Genomic DNA, 21,680 nt, shown 5'->3' with positions numbered 1-21,680 from the left:
AGTGCACTTGACATCAATACAGCATTTGACTCCTTATGGAATTTAGGAACATTGGCAAAACTGGAATCATTGGGTATTAGGAGAAAACTCTCCAGTAGTTAGTTATAACTGGCATAAAGGAAACTGGTTGTAGTGCTTGGAGGTCAGTCATTTTAGATCTAAGACTGCTCTACATGAGTTCCTCAAGGTAAATGGTCCTATCTTCAGCGAGTTCATCAATCACCTACCCTCCATTATAAGGTCAGAAATGGTGATATTCATTGTTGATTGCATGATGTTCAGCACCATTCGCAATTTCACAGATACTGAAGCAATTCATATCTAAATGCAATAAGGCCTGGATAATATTCCGGTTTGGGTTGACATATGACAAGTTACATTCAAGCCGTACAAGTGTCGCCTAAATCATGTCAATCTCCAACAAGAGAAAATCTAAACATTGTGGTTGGACATTCAAGGGCATTAGCATCCCTCACTATCAACATCCTGGGGTTGTTACCATTGACCAGAAACTAAATTGAGCTAGCCATATAAATACTGTGGCTGCAAGATCATTGTTGAAGAAAATAAAAGGAAAATTTGAGAAAATTAAATCATTTGAGTGGAATCAGACTGAGGGATAAATAGTTTTGAAACACATCAGAAGAAACAATAGTTTACAAATAAGTAAAAGGATTATCAATTTATAGGTGATGATAAAGTATGACAGAGTATCAGTAAGTGCTAAAATAAATTAAGGAACTACAAATCCTGGAGATCCGAAACAAAAACAGAAATTGCTGGAGAAATTCAATAGAATGAAGAGTCACTCATAGTATGAAATGTTAATTCTGCTTTCTTCTCACAGATCTTGCCAGACCTGTTGAGTTTCTCCAGCAATCTCTGTTTTTGTATCAACAAATACCATCTCTTGATCTTTACGAAAGAGAGGTGCATCTAAGCAAGTTAAAGGTTATACTGGACTGACTGAATAATGATGCTTATAAACGTTGTGATTCACACCAAATCAAGAAGTGCTGTATTTTGCAGAAAGGTGGAAATGATGATTCAGTATTCTTCTGAGAAAACATTCCAGGCAGTTGTCCAGGAACTTAATAAAATAATGAACATCAGGATGAGAAAACGAGCTTCATGTGACATCTTATAAAATAAAAATTCATGAGAAGCTGACTATGATCAGTAAGAATGACTGCCGTACCCTTGACTTTCAAAGAGGCTGTAGTCTGCTGATCTCCAGAATCACAGGTATACTCTCCTCCATCATCAGGACTTATATTGCGAATAAGGAGTTCAATGGAGGAACCTTGTTTCATCATGGCATACTTGTCACTTGGATGAAGTACTGTAGATCCCTTCCTCCATTCAACTGGGACATCAGGTTTAGTGATCTCACAGCACAGAATGACAGAACTATTCTCTTCAGCTTCTGTGTTCTGCAGCTCTTGTTTGAAAAGTGCAGGCAGAGCTAAGGGAAACAGTAATTCAATTTCTGAATACCTAATTTTCTCAAGAACTGATGCATGAATAACCATAAATTCCAACCAAGCCAACTTCCAATCTAATATAGCAATTGTATGAGTTTAACAATACAGTGTTAACATTTTAACAGCCCTATACCAATGTCACACTTAAATGTTTACAGTAAAGAGACAAATGAAAAAGCAAATAATTAAGTTTTGCCTGAGTCTGAAAGTTGCAAGTTCAAAACCCACTCCAAGAAACATGCATATAATCTGAGTACTGGACACTTAACTGGTACATTTCAGATGAGAAGCTAAACCCATGCTATGCTGCTTAAAATAGAAGTGAATGATATAGACTCTGGTACAGTCGCCGCAGATTGGAGGGCAGCTAATGTCACTCCAATATTCAAGAAGAGAGGTAGGGAAGGAATTTTAGACCAGTAAGCCTAATATTGATAGTGTGGAAAATTCTCAACTCCATTAACAAGGACTTTAGAATAGAAACAGGCCCTTCGGCCTAACAAGTCCACACCGACTCTCCGAAGAGCAACCCATCTAGACCCATTCCCCTACATTCACACTGACTAATGCACCTAACACTAAGGCACTTTAGCATGGCCAATTCACCTAACCTGCACATCTTTGGACTGTGGGACGAAACCAAAGCACCTGGAGGAAACCCACGCAGACACTGGGAGAATGTGCAACCTCCACTCAGACAGTTGCCCAAGGCGGGAATTGAACCCGGGTCCCCGGCGCTTTGAGGCAGCAGTGCTAACCACTGAGCCACCGTGCCATCCCTCTAAATGCTCCACTATAAAGTGGAGCATTTAGAAAGCATTGGCAGGATCAGACAGAGTCAGCATGGAGTTATGAAGGGGGAATCATGCTTCACAAATCTGTTGGAATTCTATAAAGATGAAACCAGTAGAGTTGACAAGGGGGAACTAGTCGATGTGGTATATTAGGACTTGCAGAAAGTGTTTGACAAAATCTCACAGAAGAAATTATTTCGCAAGATTAATGCACAATGGAGTAGGGGAACTGTTTTGAGATGGATAGAACACAGTTTGATAGAGAGAAAAGAAAAAGAGTAAGAATTAATGGGTCCTTTTCAAATTGGCAGGGAACAACTAGTGGGGTGCCATAGGAATTGATGCTTTGGCCCCAGCTATTCACAATATATATTAACGATTTGGATGAGGGATCAAAATGTAGCATCTCAAAGTTTGTAAATGATATGAAGTTGGGTAGGAAGGTGAACTATGACGAGGATGCGAAGATCCTTCAACATGATCTAGACATGTTGGGTGAGTGGGCAAATCAATGGTAGATGCAGTATACTTTGGATAAATGTGAGGTTATTTCTTTGGAAGCTAAAACAAGGCAGATTACGGCCTGAAAGGCTGGTAATTTGGAGAGGGGAGTATGCAACGGGACCTGTGTGTCCTGAAGGTGAGCATGCACTTGGAGCAAGAGGTAAAGAAGGCAAATGGTATATTGGCCTTCATTGTGAGAGGTTTCGCACACAGGAGCACGGACGTGTTGTTGCAGTTATATAGGACCTTTGTGAGATCACACCCAGAATATTGTATGCAGTTTTGGTCTCCTTTTGTGAGGAAGGACGCTCTTGCTCTCAAGCGAGTGCAATAAAGAGCTATCAGGCTGACTCCGGGGATGGCAGGACTGACATATGAGGAGTGGCAAGAAGATGGTACATAAAAATGGTAAAATTGTAAAATGAATTGAAAAGCAATGTGTGGTGCCTTTAAGGGATTATGCTTTGTTTGTGCTTGGAAGTTTGCAACCATTATGCAGAAAGCACCAAAACTGAAACAAGTGTATCAAAGATTAGCAGGCCCAAGTAGCATTTTACTCACACAACAGTTTAAATTCAGACAATTAATTGAAAAAGACAATTGGAGACTAAGGACCAATTGAATTTAAAACGGATTGTTTTGATACCTAGAAGCCAATCAAATTATAAGAACTTTTTTGAAAATCAGCAGAGAGCCAACTGTCATCTGAACAGTAAACACTGGGCTCTCACAGAAATCTTTAAGCTCTGATTAAACATCATCTTAGCTATATTCCTGACTCAAGAATTTGACAGAGAAAGGCATTTTGGACACCAGAAATTGATGAAGATTATGAGGTGAGGTTATCCTCCCTGAGTGTTTCAATTTTAATTATCAGAGGGGTGTCAATCGCTGCGTCATAACAGGAGAGATTGACTAGGTTAGGATTGTTTTTGCTGGACTTCAGACAAATGAGGGGGGAATCTCACAAAGACTTAGAGAAAATTCTAACAGGATTAGACAGGGTAGATGCAGAGAGGATGTTCCCGATGGTGGTGTGTCCAGAACCAGGGGTCACAGTCTGACAATTTGGAGTGGACCATTTAGGATGGAGATAAGTGGCAAGCTTGTGGAACTCATTACTACAGGAAATAATTGATGGCAAATGTATTCAAGGGGTGGCTGGATATAGCACTTGGGGCAAATGGAATCAAAGGTTATGGGGAGAAAGCAGGATTAGGCTCTTGAGTTGGACGATCAGCCATGATCATAATGAATGGTGGAGCAGGCTCAAAGGGCCAAATGATTTCCTCCTGCTCCTATCTTCCATGTTTCCAAAAATAAGAAACCGGAACGCCTTTATTCTTTACTCCAGAAGCCTGTTGGTGGAAACTGGTGAGCTGCTGCCATGTTATTTCCAGTACAGGTAGTTCTTCTATAACGTGATGATTGCATTCTTGTGCAACCCCATATCATAGAAAAGTTTCACTTTAGAAACAGTGCTCAAAGTGTTGACAAGCACGTTACAGCCAACACATGTTTTAAAAGTTCGCACTTTAGAAACAGTGTTCTCAATTTGTCAATCGCATTACGGCGATCTTGCGTTAACGAAACACACGTAACAGCAGAATGACCTGTAGTTTATAATTCAGTGACTGACCGAAGTAACATAGGCTTTGATAAAATGGTTAGTTGAAGGGACTCCAAAAATATCACAGACATACAACTCACAGAATATTTTTAACAAAACTCTTCATACTAATACCTCTACATAAGCACAAAATACTTGGGGGAATGATCTTTTGAATTTAAGATAGAAATGATGATCAGCTTCATGGGTACAATGTTTGATGTAAATCAACAATCATTTAGATTTTCTTTCCATACCTTTTACTGTTAATGATGCAGTGGTCTGATGATCTCCAGAGTCACAGGTATATTCACCAGCATCTTCTAGCTTCAGTTTTTGAATAAGCAGCTTAATACTTGAATCTTCTTGCTTTAGTTTGTACTTGTCACTGGATTGAATTACTACTGATCCTTTCCTCCATTTAACTAAGGCATTAGGTTTCGTAACTTCACAGTGTAGAGTAGCAGTACTATCCTCTTCTGCTTCAACATTCTGAAGTCCTTTTTTGAAAAGCACAGGCATCGCTATAAGGAAATAGCAAATTAATTCATAATTATGGAGTTCAGTGAAATATAATTGTTACAATTCTGAATCAATATGTTCCCTAGAATAAACATTCTGCCGTTACCAGATTCCATTATCCATAGAAGTTAATCAAAATCCTCACTAATACTAAACCAAATGTGCATCGTTTTAATTACAATCAGGCACAGCAATACCTTTGTATTTGATAACCGTATATACTACTGTCTAACTCTTCAGTAATAGTGTTTATTTCTTTGCATTTATGAAAGAAAATAATCAGCTACAATAATACACCAAATTAGGGGCATTTTAAACGTGGAGTTGAACTTCAGGAAAATAAAGGAAATGTGGATGTAGGTTTGCTCGCTGAGCTGGAAGGTTCCTTTTCAGACGTTTCATCACCATACTAGGTAACATCTTCAGTGAACCTAAGGATGAAGCACCGCTGGTGTTTCTTGCTTTCTATTTGTATGTTTGGATTTCCTTGGGTTGGTGATATCATTTCCTGTGGTGACGTCATTTCCTATCGTGAAGCCATTTACTGTTCATTTTCTTAGGAGGTGGTATGTGGGATCCAAGTCAATGTGTTTGTTGATAGAGTTTGGTTGGAATGCCATGCTTCTAGCAATTCTCGTGCGTGTCGCTGTTTGGCTTGTCCTAGGATAGATGTGTTGTCCTAGTCGAAGTGGTGCCTTTCCTTATCTGTATGTAAGGGTACTAGTGAGAGAGGGTCATGTCGCTTTGTGGCTAGTTGATGTTCATGTATCCTGGTGGCTAGTTTTCTGCCTGTTTGTCCAATGTAGTGTTTGTTACAGTTCTTGCACGGTATTTTGTAAATGACATTAGTTTTGCTTGTTGTCTGTACAGGGTCTTTCAAAAGGAATGGGTATCCAATGAACACAGTCCACCGATTTCTCAGCAACAAACCCAAAAAAAGCAGTCAAAACGCGTCCAGAAACCCTAGCCACTCTCCCCTACATCAAAGACATCTTGGAAATGACTGCCAGACCACTCAGATCTCTAGGCATCATGGTAGCCCACAAACCCACCAACACACTAAAACAGCAGCTGATGAACTTGAAAGACTCTATACAGACAACAAGCAAAATAATGTCATTTACAAAATACCATGCAAGGACTGCAACAAACACTACATTAGACAAACAGGAAGAAAACTAGCCACCAGGATACATGAACATCAACTAGCCACAAAACGACATGACCCTCTCTCACTAGTATCCTTACATACAGATAAGGAAGGACAACACAACCATTCTAGGACAAGCAAAATAGAGACACGCATGACAACTAGAAGCATGGCCATCCAACCAGAACTCTATCAACAAACACATTGACTTGGATCCCATATACCACCCCCAGAGAAAAAGAACAGGAAATGGCACCACAATAGGAAATGACGTCATCACAGGAAATGACATCACCAACCCAAGGAAATCCGAACATAGAAACAGGCGCAGGAAACACCGGTGCTGCTTCATCCGGAGGCTCACTGAAGATGCTACCTAGTATGGTGATGAAACGTCTGAAAAGGAACCATCCAGCTCAGCAAGCAAACCTACACCCAGAACCTTAACCTGAGCTACAAATCTTCTCAAAACTTGCTAATAGAGGAAATGTTTTTTATTCATTCATGGGATTTGGGCATTGCTTGTGAGACCAGCATTTATTCCCTATCCCTAATACCCAGAGGTCAGTTAAGAGCCAACCATATTGCTGCGGGTCTGGAGTAATATATAGGCCAGAACAGGTAAGGGCAGCATTTTCCTTCTCTAAAGTACATTGGAGAACTAGGTGGCCTTTTCCGACAATCAACATCAACTTCATGGTCACCATGACTCTTACTTCCAGATAATGCATTGAATTCAAATTCCACCATCAGTCACAGCAGGATTCCAACATGGATCCCCAGAGGATTATCTAGGTCTCTGGATTAATAATCAAATGATAATACCACTTGGTCATCACCATTCCAGATTTCCCTGTTACCCAGAGAATATTTAAAATGCAGAACTCAAAACCATATTTCAAGCAAACAGTGTAGCTATTGGAGTCAGACAAGCATATGAGGAAAATAAAACAGAAGGATATGTCAATGAAGTTAGATGAAAAACTGAGAGAAAGCTTGTGTGGAGAATAAACCTATTGTGATGAATGCAATTAGCACACTGTAAAAGAACCACAAAGGATACCAAATACAGCACAAAATAAAGTTGGACAATATTTAAAAGAATTTTAGCAGTGATTTTTGAGTTTGCTTTTGATAGTTGATAATTTTATGTTGCTTTCAATAAAATAGGCAGCTTGTAAGTAGAAAAAGAAATCTCCAAAACTTGCTCCATGGTGGGAAAAGCCATTGATTTTTCTAGCAAAATTGATTTGGAAGGTAAACAAAGCATGAAAGCTGGAATCATGGATAATGAACAGGGATCAAACACTATAAATAAGGTCTTTTATAATACCTAGGTAGTAGATGAAACAATAATATTCATATCTGCAGGACTTTTCAGGATGCAAGTTGTTGTTGCTATTCTTTTAAGTCTGAGGATGTGTGTCTCTTACCTTTCCCTGTCATCTTAATACTACTACTTCTCTCTCTCCTTGTCTATCTTTCACTTGCCCTATTTCCTCTTGTAATCCTCTCTCTCATTCTCAAGTTTTTTCAATTTTTATTCTCTCTTCCTTTCTGAGGTAAATAAGGTGGTGCATGCTCTGACCATTTGTAACAAACACTGTTCTGTCTAACTGGTGGTCAATTGTTGGCTGCTCCAACAGTACCCGGTGAAGCTTTTAATTTTCAGGGGATCCAAGAGGCTTTCTTCCCTTGTTCCCTCCAAAAATCTCTGGACTGCTTCTAGCCTACAAAATGTTTTCCATAAAACAACATTTTTGTTTGCTACTTGCCCATTACAAATGAAAAAAGCTTGGCTAAATATTGGTTCAGGTCTTTATAACAGAATAAACAGTCGAGAAAGGAGGGCTCTACTCTGAATTCACACTAGTTTTCCAAATGTTCTATCAATCTAGGTAGTAATATTTTAGCAACATACAACAACTTAAAATAACATTAAATTCTAAATACCAGAGTTCAAACCATAAAAAATAGGAACAGGAGTATGCCATTTGGCCCCTCATGCCTTCTCTACCATTTGATAGGATCATGGCTGATTATTTTTCAGATCCACTTTCTTGCCCTTCCTCGTAATCCTTGATTCCCCTACCGATCAAACATCTATCTATCTCAGTCTTAAATATATAAAGACTCTGCCCTCATCTCTGCATCCCCCTCTCCCCTCCACAAACTATAAGCTTTCATTTTGAAGTACTTTTAACGTGTCTAAAAATTACAAGGTACTTCCTAAGAGCACTATAAAACAAACATGACATTAAGCTATGTAAGAAGATTCTAGATTGGATAGCCAAAAACCTGGTTAAAACATTGATTGGAAAGGAGTATATTAAAGTAAAGTGAGGTAGAGAGGCAGGGAGGTGTAGGGTGGGCATTCTGGAGCTGAGGGTATGGGCAACTGAAACCTTGGTCATTAATGATAGGCTTGTTAAAATTTAGAATGCTCAAATGACTAGAATGATAGGCTTGTTAAAATTGAGAATGCTCAAATGGCTAGAATAAAGGAGCAAAGATATCTTGGTAGGTTGTGTGGAACAAGTGAGGAGCTTGAAATCAAGAATGAGAAATTTAAAATTAAGGCATTGCTTGACCAGGAGCCAGACAGCAAATGCTGGGTTGGACATAGTTCAAGTTACAGCAGTCAATAGAACTTTGAATGTCTTTCACTTTACAGAAGACAGAATGTGGGAGACCAGGCAGGATGCCACTGGAACTGGCAAACTAGAATTAACATTGCTGCTGAAATCTGTGTTAATGCTTGAGTTGAGAGGAGATAAAATTGCAGAGGTGGGTTTAGTGATGGTGTGAGTATGTGGTTAGAAACTCAACTTAGAGTCAAATATGACAGCAGATTGCTAATACACCGGCAGTGAGTGAGTAGCATGATGGTATTAATATGATGCTTGCAACGTAAGGATGAAAATGTGAGAGGATTTAATTACAATGAGAAATGAATGATGTGCTTTGGCCTACCCTTTACTCTTAAAGAGGCAGTGGTGTGTTGATCTCCAGAATAACATGTATAATCTCCACCATCTTCTGGTTTTAGACTGTGAATGAGCAAATCACAGATGGAACCTTCTTGTTTCATTTCATACTTGTCACTTTCATGAAGAACCAGTGATCCCTTTCTCCATTTTACTGGAGCATCACATTTCGCAATTTCACAACGTAAAGTGGCAGTGCCACCCTCTTCAGCTTCTTCATTCTGAAGCTCTTGTTTAAAAAACGCAGGCAGCACTACAGACACATCAAATTTGTTTTTTTAAATCATATTGATTAGTTGACATCCAAATACTTTCTGTAAGTTTCCACAGAATTCACATCTAATCATTTGCAAACAGTTTTCATAGTACTTGTCCCAAATTATATTTTTCGCTCACAACCAGCCAAAGAAAACTCAAAAACCTAAAATTGAGAAGTGAAAACTACAACAAACTAAGGATTTATCTACATGACATTCAACTGTTTCTAGTTAACAACCCTTACTTGTGTTTTTAGTGGGTTTGGACAAAAGACGATTTTCAAGATGTATGACAATAAATTAGCATGAACAAATAGAAATAATTCAATAAACAGTAACTTAAAACAAAGAGCTTTGTTTGAGTTAAATATATATGTAGTTATGACAGATTCAGTGAGTGGCAGCCTCAAACTATGCAAGGTGGACATATGTCTGAAAATTGGACTTCGCAAGTAGATTACTTCAACTTGAATGTCAACTAAACAAACTACAATATTTTAGATTAAGCAAGTTACTTGGATAGAAGACAGAATTTGGGAGACCAGGCAGAATGCCACTGGAACTGGAAAACTAGAATTAACATTGCTGCTGTTGGCTAACCTCAGGTTGGCTATCCCACAGGTTGACAGATACAAGAGAGCTGGAAAAGGACAAGAGGTGACCATATGTAAATAGAACAGAAGGTAACAGATCAGAACAGAAGGCAATGATCTAAATTGCTGGATTGGTCTAATGATCACTTGCACAAACACCAGTAATGTCAACAAGAAGAATGACACACAGAGGAAAGGAACCATAATCAACATCAAATATTTAAGATCAAATGGCTATTTATACGACTATAAAATATAGCAGAAGCAGGCCATTTGGCTTTTCAGTCTGCTCTATTACTCAATGAGATCGTGGGTTATTCAATAGTTCTCAACTCCATTTTCCTTCCTTTACCCCATAGCCCTCGTTGATCAAAAATCTGTCTACATCAGCTTGAGTATACTAAATGACTCAGCCTCTTACAGCCCTCTGTGGTTAAGAATTTCACAAATTCACTATTCTCTGAGACCAGACGGCCCTCTTCATTTCTGTCTTAAATAGACAACCCCTTATATTAAGATCATAACCTCTGGTCCTCAATTGTTCCATAAGGAGAAACAATAATTCCAATACTACCATGTCAAATGCCCTAAGAACATTACACATTTCAATAAGGTTACCTCTCATTCTTCGTCATTCCAATTAGTACAGTACCAGCTAATCAATCTATCTTCATAAGAAACTGTTCCATTCTTGGAATCAACCTAGTGAACCTTCTCTGCATTACCTCCAACGTAAGGAATATTTTTATTTACATAAGGGAGCCAAACTGTTCACAATATTATCACTGTGACCGAACAAGTACTTTGTATTGTTTTGGTAAGGTTTCTCTACTTTATTATTCCATTCTGTTTGAAGTAAAGCCCAACATTCTACTTGCTTTCTTAACACCTGCTGAACTTGCGTGCTTGCCTCTTTGCATTCATGCACTCAGACCCTGAAACCCCAGTTTACTGCAGCTTCCTCAGCTATTCACTATTCAAATAATGTTCTGTACTGATGCAAAGTATTTATTCAACCCCTCTGTCATTTCCTGATTCCCCATTATTATTTTCAGTTTCATTTTCTAAGAGAACTATGATAACTTTGCCTTCTCTCTTCCTATTAAAAGAAGCACCTACTGTCTTATTTTATATTACCTATTTTCATTCATATTTTAGTTTCACCTTTCTTTTTTTTGAGTATATTTTGGTTTTTAAAACTTTTCCAAACCTCAGAAGTACCACTGAACATTGCCATGGTGTATGTTATTTATCTAATTTAATTCAATTGTTAACTTTCTTGGTTAAACATGGTTCGTTTATCCTCTTCTTAGAATCTTTCTTCCTCACTGCAATGTATCTTTGGTGTATAATTATGAACTATTTTCTTAAATGTCTACCATTTCTCATTTTCAGACAAACTCCTTTCCCAATCCACTCTCACCAACTGTCATCATTCCTTTGTATTTATTCTAATTTGCATTTAGCACAGTTGTTTCTGGACCAAATTGTTTGTTTTCAGACTGAGTGTTAAATTCTACAATGTTTGCCACTGTTTCTTAGCATCTTTACTCTGAAATCACTAATTAAACTTATCAGATCCAAAATAGTCTGATCCCTGGTTGGATCCATAAAATGTTGTCTTGGGAACTGTCTATGATTTCTTTTGGCTACCTCTGTCAATTTTATGAAACTACATGTTGATTAAAGTCACCATGCTTAATATACTGCCTTTTTATACACCCTCAAAGACTACACCTACCAGTTTTTCTTCCCCGATTTCTTAGTTCCACCTATATGAGCTCTACATCTTTCATTGCAAGATTATTTCTTGCTATCATACTAAATCCAAATCGTATTAATGAAGCAATCCCAACTTGCTTTCTTTCCTCCCTGTCATTTTGCAAGATAACATGCTCTGAAATTAAGTTCCCAGCTTTGATCTCCAATCTCATATTGTGCATCATTATTTTATTGTGGAGAAAGAAACACATTTTGATATTTTAAAAACAGTTTACATTACAGAAGAGGAAGTTCAGGAGGTCTTAGAGAATATAGAGGTGTATAAATCTCCAGGACCTGACCTAATGTATCCCAGAATATTGTGGGAAGTAAGGGAGGAAATTACGAGACCCCTTGCAGAAATATTTGCATCATCAATAACTACAGGCGAGGTCCCTGATGACTGGTGGGTGTCTTTTGTTGTACCCTTGTTTAAGTAAGGTTTTAAGGAGAAAGCAGAGAACTACAGACCTGTGACTCTAACTTTGGTTATGGGTAAATTGTTGAAGGTGATTATAAATGATAGGCTTTATGGACATTTAGAGACACAAAAACTCTAAGGTGATTAGGGATAATCAGCCTGGTTTTGCGCGAGGAAAATCATGTCTCACAAACTTGACTGAGTTTTTTGAAGAAGTTACCAAAAATATTGATGAGGGCGGAGCAGTAGATGTTGTTGACTTGGACTTTAGTAAAGTTTTTGACAAGGTTTAGTCACACATGGGATTCAGGGTGAGTTGCCTATGGATATATAATTGGCTTAATGGTAGAAGACAGAAAGTGGTTGTGGAAGACTGCTTTTCATACTGGAGGCCTGTCACCAGCAGTATTCCACAGGGATTGGTTCTGGGCTCTCTTTTATTTGTCATTTATATAAATGATTTGGATGAGAATATAGAAGGTACAGTTAGTAAGTGTGTGGATGACACCAAAATTAGCAAAGCAGACAGTGAAGAGGGTTTTCCAAGATTACAAACGGATCTTGATCAAATGAGTCAATGGGCTGAAAAATGGCAGATGGAGTTCAATCTGGATAAATGTGAGATATTGCATTTAGGTACAACAAACAAGGTTAGTGTTGTGGAACAAAATTAAAGGTAGGACCTTGGGTAGTGTTGTGGAACAGAGGGACCTAGGGGTTCAGGTGCATAATTCTTTAAAGTTTGCGTCACATTTGAAGGAGTGGTTAAAAAGTCATTTGGCATGCTTGCCTTCATTATTCAGTCCTCTGAGCATAGGGGTTGGGAAGTTATGTTGAGGTTGTGTAGGACACTGGTGAGGACTCTTCTGGAATACGGTGTCCAGTTCTGTTCCCCCAGTTATAGGAAGGATATTAATAAGCTGGAGAAGATTCAGAAGAGATTTACCAGGATGTTGCCGGATATGAAAGGTTTAAGTTATAAAGGAAGGCTCGACAACCTGGGCCATTTTTCACTGAAGTATAGGAGGTTGAGAGGCAACAATATAGAAGTTTATAAAATATTGAGAGGTATTGATAGAGTTAATGATAGTTGTCTTTTCCCTAGGATAGAGGATTTCAAGACAAGGGGGCGCATTTTAAGGTGAAAGCAGAGAGGTTTAAACAAGAGGTTTAGCCAGAGACGTTTCCCCAGGGCAGGATTGACTGGTACGAGGGGTCATAGTTTTAAGATATTAAGAGAAAGGTGTAGAGGAGACGTCAGAGGTAGGTTCTTTACGCAGAGATTTGTGAATGCATGGAATGCATTGCCAGCGGTGGTGATGGAAACAGAGTCATCAGGGACATTTAAGCAACTGCTGGACGTGCACATGGATAGCAGTGAGTTTGAGGGGTGTGTAGGTTAAGTTATTATATTTTACATTAGGATTAAACCTCGGCACAACATCGTGGGCCTAAGGGCCTGTTCTGTGCTGTACTTTTCTATGTTCTATGTTCTAAGATGTGAGGGGCAATTGTTTTTACACAGAGGATGAATTGCATGTGGAATGAACTTTCGTGAAGAAATGGTGGACATTGGTACAGTTACAACGTTTAAATGACAGTTGGATAAGTACATGAATAAGAATGTTTTGGAGGGATATGGGGCAGGAGCTGGCAGGTAGGACTAGTTTAGTTTGGGATGATGTTCAGCATGGACATCAGTTGGGCCAAATCTTCTGTTTCCATGCTATATAACTCTGTAACCTTATGTTGGATGGCTGTTGCATGTGTTTCCATTAGGCACTGAGTAATGGTTGAGTGTAGAAACATGTCTACAGTTCACCTTTGTTTGCATGCTAAAGAAAATGGGGCCTGTGCATGGCCCTGTACCAAGTTGGCAGTGGAATCTCCATGTTCCTTGACACCGACTCAAGGTTTTGGTAGACATCCATGCACCAAGTACTTTTTTGTGCCGATCCACCATTGTTCTTCTGTAGGTCCCCCTATCAAAGTGTTCATACAAATTTTGCCTTGGAAAAATCAGATGTGAACCCTCCCTCCACTGACCTGATATCTGCCCTATACCTATGCTTTTAACCTGGTTGCAGACTCCTTGTGCTGGTGTCATAACAATGATAAAATATTGAATATTGATTTTCAAACTCCATTGTCTGATTTTATAGGCTGGAACATTCATGATCAGAAACAGGGTTTTAGGAAGAGTATGGTAAATGTGTCACAGGGTGTGATGCAACCTGTTTAGATAACGTGGCTATTATTGTTGAATAATTAGCTGGATGTGCAAAAAAAAGAAAGCAAATTAGTAACAATTTCGTAGAGGGGAAATTCCTGGAGTGTATATGGATGATTTTCTAGACCAATATGTTGAGGAAACAATTAGATATGAGGCCATCTAGACTGGGTATTGTGTAATGAGAAAGGAATAATTGGCAATCTGGTTGTGTGAGGACCATAATTTGATAAAATTCCTGATCAAGATGGAGAGTGATGTAGTTGATTATGAGACTAGGTTTCTGAACCTAAATAGCAGGAATGACTTGGCTCTGATAGGCTGGGGAATATTAGATCTAAGAAAGGACGGTAGAGAGATGTCACTGAGGATATTCTGGGAGAAGTTGGCTCAGTTGCCATAATTGAACAGTGGATACACTTTATTCATTAAAAATCTCTTTGTATATATACAAAGTCACAAATGCAGTTCAGTATTTGTACTATAGCATGTGAAGGAACCAAATATACATTTGGGTTTGGTTCTATCCAAATAAGTTAAGGACACCTCTTACACATACAACACTATATTTACATGCATTTGAGGCACAAGGAGTGTCTGATAACTGAACAGAACCCCATTTAACTTCAGTAGGAACATCACAGTCTTTCCCCATTGCGCCTCGGCGGCACTGTGCCACGTTTTAGTGCATCCCTCAGCACATAGTCCTGGACTTAGGAATGTGCCAGTCTGCAACACTCCTTGTTCTGGAAGACCACTTCTCCAGTGATAACAGGAGAAAGAGAATTCAACAGAGGCTGGCTGAGGGGAGTCAGAGGAACATTCCGGGGTCACTACATACAAAGGTTCTACCTGAACCCTGCATTGTGAAGGATGGGACTGACCTCGTTGCCACAAAATGCTCCAAATAGTCAGACTGTTCTGTTGCACTTGTCTTTCATGGAGAAATTTGCAAAAGAAAAACACCTTTGACTACAGGACTGTCAGGAAGTTGTCAGCACATAGCGTCCTTGAAACTCTGAGGGAAAAGAAGAGGGTGGATCCTGTCGTGTGGTTCCCTGAGCAGACTTTCAAAGTCATTTGGCAGAATGCCTAATCACCAGAACTTTCCTACAAGCACCAAGACATAGCTTGGCTGGTGGTGAGATGGGCACTACCCTGTGGGATTCTTCATGTACGGCCATTTGGTCTGTGTCACAGCCCGCAAAACAGCTGCAGGGGGTTGAGACTGTCACACTTCCTCTTCTGGAATGTGCCTTTCAAGTCTGGAGAAAGATGCAGTGGCTTCTGTCAAGGTTCATCCCGAGCAACTCTATGACACGGGACCCTGCACTCTAAGTCAGGTCCCTCAAGACGCACTCTGAGACAAACATCCTCTGTGCCTGGAGGACCATCGACTCAAGGAAAGACATGCTTTGGTCTGCCCGAAACTTGTTGCTCTTCCACAACAAGGAGATGACCTTGACCAAATGTTGCAGACTGATACATTCCAAAGTCCAGGATTGCGTGCTGAAGGATGCACTAAGGCTTGGCGTCTGGGGTCTGTTCAGTTATCGGACCCTCCTAGTGCCTTAAATGCATGTAAATATAGTCTTGTATGTGTAAGAGATGTCCTTAGTTTATTTGGATAGAGACAAACTCAAATGTTTGCTTGTTTCCTTGACATACTGCAGAAACTGAACTGCATTTGTGACTATGTATATATGCAAAGAGGTTTTTTCTGATGAAAGTATTTTTTGAATTAAAAAAAAATTCTGAAAGAGTCCAGATCAGTCACCAAGATTGAACAGTGGATCACGGAAGAGCTCGATGTTCTTTTTCTATGTTCTCTTACTTAAAGGGTCGATGGTAGAAAGGCAATAGTAAACATTCAAAGAGTGCATGGGTGAACTATGACAATTGTTTATTCTTGTTTGGCACAAAAGTAAAATGAGAGAGGTGGACAAACCATGGCTTATAAGAGAAATTAGAGACAGCATTAGATCCAAGGAAAAGGCAAACAAATTGGCCAGAGCCACTTAAGAATGGGAATAATTTAGAATTCAGCAAACGAGGACAAACAGATTGATTTAAAAAAGGGTGAACAGAGTATGAGAATAAACTTGTATGGAACATTAAAAACTGACTGTAAATGCCTCCAGAAAAATGTGAACAGAAAAAGAATAGTGAAGCTAAATGTAGGTTTGGTACCGTCAGAATCAGGGCAACAAAGAAATAGCTGACCAACTCGATACATACTTGGGTTTTGTAATCACAAGTAAGGGCACGAATAAAATACTAGAAAAGTTGAGGAAGACAGGATAATGTGATTTTAGCAGTGTCTGAGTGCAGTAGAGTAATTGATAGACTCTCAAAATTGAAAACATGTTCACAGACATTGACCACTTGTTTGAGGTAAGTTAACGGATGGTAACACTGCATTTAGATCATCTGGGCTTGAAGTCTGGCATGGACTAAAGCCATCCATCCTGAAACGCAACAAGACCTTGACAAAATCCAGGTTAAGGCTTATAAGTTGCATTTGTGCCCTATAAATGTCAGGCAAAGAGCATCCCTAATGAAGTAAAATCTAATTATCTCGCATTGGCATTGCCATCACCCATTATCAACATCCTTAGAATGATCAGAAACCTATCTGTACTAGAAATATAATTACTGTTTGGTGATTATATATTTCAACCCAGTCAAGAATCTGGATTTCATTTAAAAGAGTTGATATGCTATTAGTATGTGATGTTAGTAAAACATTTAAAAATAATATGTCGTTTCTTAAAAATTACTATTAATTGTTGCAGAAAAGTCAAAGAACCACAAAGAAGGTTACCTCAAAGTACAATGGGACCTTGATCAGATGGACCAATGGCCGAGGAATGCCGAAAGGAGTTTAATATATACAAACGTGAGGTGCTATATTTTGGAAAGGAAAATCAGGGCAGGACTTAGATACTTAATGGTAAGATCCTGAGGAGTGTTGCCAAAAAAAGAGAGCCTGGAGTGCAGGTTCATAGTTCCTTGAAAGTAGAGTCACAGGTAGACAGGATAGTGAAGAAGGCATTAGGTACGCTTGCTTTTTTGGTAGTGCATTGAGCAGAGGAGTTGGGAGGTCATGTTGCAGCTGCTCAGAACATTGGTTAGGCCATTTTTGGAGTACTGCATTCAATTCTGATCTCCCTACTTTAGGAAAGATGTTGTGAAGCTTGAAAGGGTTCAGAAAGGATTTACAAGGATGTTGCCAAGGTTGAAAGGTTTGAGCTATAGAAGAGGCTCAATAGACTGAGGTAATTTTATCTGGAGCGTCAGAGGATGAGGAGTGACCATATAGAGGTTTATAAAATCATGAGGGGACTGAATAGAGTGAACAATCAAGGTCCTTTCCCAAGTTGGGGGAGTCCAAAACTAAAGGGCATAGGTTTAAGGTGAGAGGGAAAAATTTAAAAGGGACCTACGGGGCAACTTTTTCACATAGAAGGTGGTGCATGTATGGAATGAACTGCCAGAGGAAGTGGTGAAGGCTGCTACAATTACAACATTTAAAAGGCATCTGGTTGGTCTATGAATAGGAAGGGCTTGGAGGGATACGGGCCAAATGCTAGAAAATGGGGCTAGATTAATTTAGGATATCTGGTCGGCACGGACGAGTTGGATCGAAGGGTCTGTTTCCATGCTATACATATCTATGACTCCATGACAAGTCCATGATTGAAATTCACTAAATTAGGAATAAATTAAACACAAATTTTTCAAAATCGAAAGTAGGTCAAAGGCTGGATATTCTGTGCTAGGTAATCCATCTTTTAACTCCCGAAGTCTGTCCACAATCTATAAGACAAAAGTCAGGGGTGTGCTGGAATAGTCTACATTTGCCTGGATGATTGCAGCTTTAAAAATACACAAGCAACTTAACATAATCTAGGAGAGTTAAAAATCACAGGACACCAGGTTATAGTCCAACAGGTTTAATTGGAAGCGCACCTGCTTCCAATTGGAAAGCTAGTGTGCTTCCAATTAAACCTGTTGGACTATAACCTGGTGTCCTGTGATTTTTAACTTTGTACATCCCAGTCCAACACCGGCATCTCCAAATCATAATCGAGGAGAAGTAGCCCAGTTGATTGGCATCTGACCTTAAACGTTCACTCTTTCCATAACAAATGCATAGTGGCAGCTGTGTGCATCATCCACAAGATGTTCTGGAGTAACTATCCCAGGTCTCTTCAACTGACTCTATGACTCTATAACAGGACCTTTCAAATTCATAACTACCACATTGTTGATTCAAAATCCTGGATCTCCCTTCCTATTAGCACTGTTCAGGCACCTAACACCCGGAATGCCGCGGTTCAAAAATACGGTTTGCAACCTCCTTTTCAAGGGCAATCAGGAATGAAAAACAAATTATGGCCTATGCAGCAATACCTACATCTAGTGAATCTGCTACTTTATCCAATGAGGGTGCATCTATGGGACCAGCTGCATAATACCTCTCCTGTCCACCGTCTCCATCAAATCCTTCAATGCAATATCAAAATCATGAAGCCTGCCTGTCCTATGTTGTGCCATACTTCAACATTTCTCAGATCAGTGTCATTCCCTACAGAAATATCAGCACCTGCTTCAGCCAAAGTTCACATCCCCTTAAATGAAGATTAACTTTAGGGAACTGTAGACCGGTGAGCTTGACATTAGTGGTGGGCAAGTTGTTGGAGGGAATCCTGAGGGACAGGATTTACACGTATTTGGAAAAGCAAGAACTGACTGGGGATAGTCAACATGGTTTTGTGCATGGAAAATCATGTCTCATGAACTTGATTGAGTTTTTTGAAGAGATAACAAACAGGATTGATGATGATCTTTATGGACTTCAGTAAGGCGTTCGACGAGGTTCCTCGTGGTAGAGTAGTTAGCAAGGTTAAATCACATGGAATACAGAGAGAACTAGCCAGTTGGATATAGAACTGGCTCGAAGGTAGAAAAGAGGGTTGGTGGTGGAGGGTTGCTTTTCAAACTTGAGGTCTAGGACCAGTGGTGTACCACAAGGATCGGTGCTGGGTCCACTGCCTTTTATCATATATATAAATGATTTGGAATGTGAACATTGGAGGTATAGTTAGTAAGCTTGCAGATGACCCCAAAATTGGAGGTGTGGTGGACAGCAAAGAAGGTTACCTTAGAGTATAACAGGAACTTGATCAGATGGGGCCAATGGGCCAAAGAGTGGCAGATGGAGTTTAATTTAGATAAATGTGCAGTACTGCAATTTGGAAGGCAAATCAAGGCAGGACGTATACACTTAATGGTCAGGTTTTATGGAATATTGCTGAACAAAGAGACCTTGAGTGCAGGTTCATAGTTCCTTGAAAGTGGAATCGCAGGTACATAAGATAGTGAAAAAGGCTTTTGGTATGCTTTCCTATACTGGTCAGAGCATTGAGTACAAGAATTGGGAGGTCATGTTGTGGCTATAGAGGACATTCGTTAGGCCACTTTTGGAATATTACGTGCAATTCTGGTGTCCCTCCTATTAGAAGAACGTTGTGAAACTTGAAAGGGATCAGTGCCAGGGTTTGAAGATTTGAGCTTTAGGGAGAGGCTGAATAGGCTGGGGCTGTTTTCCCTGGAGCATCAAAGGATGAGGGGTAACCTTATAGAGATTTATAAAATCATGAGGGTCATGGATAGAGTAAATAAATAGCATCTTTTCTCTGGGGTGGGAGAATTCAAAACAAGAGGGCATAGGTTTAAGATGAGAGGAGAAAGATTTAAAAATGACCAGAGAGGCAACTTTTTTCACGCAGAGTGTGGTTTGTGTATGTAATGAGCTGCCAGGGGAAATGGTGGAGGCTGGGACAAAAACAACATTGAAAAGGCATCTGGATGAGTATATGAATAGGATGAATTTAAAGAGAAAAGGGCCAAGTGCTGGCAAATGGGACTAAATTAAATTAGAATATCTGGTCGGCCTGGACGAGTTGGACTGAAGGGTCTGTTTTCGTGCTGTACGTCTCTATGACTGTATGACTTAAAGTGGACAAGCTAGTTTGAAGTGGTGTTAGCTACTGAATGACCCCTTGACAATCTGCCCATGAAATCAACCGTCAAGTGCAAATTGGTGGGACTCTGAAATTAATAGGCAAACTTGCTCTATAATCAATATGTTTGGGTAAAGACGGTTAAAATTGCAACTGTTCGAACTTATTCCTGCTATAATTTCCATTTCGCTTCCTCAAACCAAAGCGCAACACAGATGGACATTTATGCTGATTAATTTTAAATTGGGCTTCATTACAAACAACCATTACAATTCTTTGTTCTCCACAATCAAAAGTATCTACCTATCTTGCAAGGTAAACTCAAAGTTTCAGGATCACTTTCTCATGACAACTGAAGAGAAGCAATAACTCTTAGCAGTGATGTGATACTCAGAACATGACAATTAAAATCTAAAAGGCAATTTTCAGTTCATATTCTCATTAAACCATTTTGTTTTATAATGCACTTATGAAGTGCCTTGAGATAGTATATTAAGTTGAAGGTGCCATATAAATCTAAGTTGTTGTTGTTTCCCTCTCAATTCAAAAGGAGTTTATCGATTTCTTTAAATCAAGTTTGAATATTCATTGTGATGTTTCTTCCACCTCCCCAAATCCTGTGTCTAACTATTCACATCTTAGGAAACCTGACAAAAGTTTTTTCTCCCTCAAAATTAGCTGCCATTTCTTTACCTCCCTTGTAAACAAGTTGATGGATGAAGAAAGTTAAACCACTCTTCTTGGTAATTTCTTTAATATGCCTATAGGCCTCAAACCTTTAAATTAGATTACTGCCTCACTATAACAGACAATCAATTTCTTATATATTATTAACTGCTGTCAAAGAACATAGAACATAGAACAGTACAGCACAGAACAGGCCCTTCAGCCCACGATGTTGTGCCGACCACTGATCCTCATGTATGCACCCTCAGATTTCTGTGACCATATGCATGTCCAGCAGTCTCTTAAATGTCCCCAATGACCCTGCCTCCACAACTGCTGCTGGCAACGCATTCCATGCTCTCACAACTCTCTGTGTAAAGAACCCGCCTCTGACATCCCCTCTATACTTTCCTCCAACCAGCTTAAAACTATGACCCCTCGTGTTAGCCATTTCTGCCCTGGGAAATAGTCTCTGGCTATCGACTCTATCTACGCCTCTCATTACCTTGTATACCTCAATTAGGTCCCCTCTCCTCCTCCTTTTCTCCAATGAAAAAAGTCCGAGCTCAGTCAACCTCTCTTCATAAGATAAGCCCTCCAGTCCAGGCAGCATCCTGGTAAACCTCCTCTGAACCCTCTCCAAAGCATCCACATCTTTCCTATAATAGGGCAA

General features: G+C 39.5%; 1 protein-coding gene across 1 annotated transcript in view; it reads right to left on the bottom strand.

The window, feature by feature from the left end:
* The window catches only part of LOC122550328 (obscurin-like), a 784,231-nt gene that overhangs the window by 376,844 nt on the left and 385,707 nt on the right, over positions 1-21,680 (bottom strand). The window contains exons 43-45 of the mRNA XM_043691054.1: positions 9,037-9,303; positions 4,649-4,915; positions 1,199-1,465 (exon numbers count right to left, since the gene is read on the bottom strand). Coding sequence (XP_043546989.1) covers positions 1,199-1,465; positions 4,649-4,915; positions 9,037-9,303 — 801 coding nt within the window. The remainder of the gene's footprint in view (positions 1-1,198; positions 1,466-4,648; positions 4,916-9,036; positions 9,304-21,680) is intronic.

The sequence above is a fragment of the Chiloscyllium plagiosum genome, chromosome 5 (assembly GCF_004010195.1).
Source record: "Chiloscyllium plagiosum isolate BGI_BamShark_2017 chromosome 5, ASM401019v2, whole genome shotgun sequence".
In the NCBI taxonomy this organism is placed as follows: Eukaryota; Metazoa; Chordata; class Chondrichthyes; order Orectolobiformes; family Hemiscylliidae; genus Chiloscyllium; species Chiloscyllium plagiosum.
The sequence above is the reverse complement of the archived record's forward strand: the minus strand, read 5'-3'. Positions and strand labels throughout refer to the sequence as shown.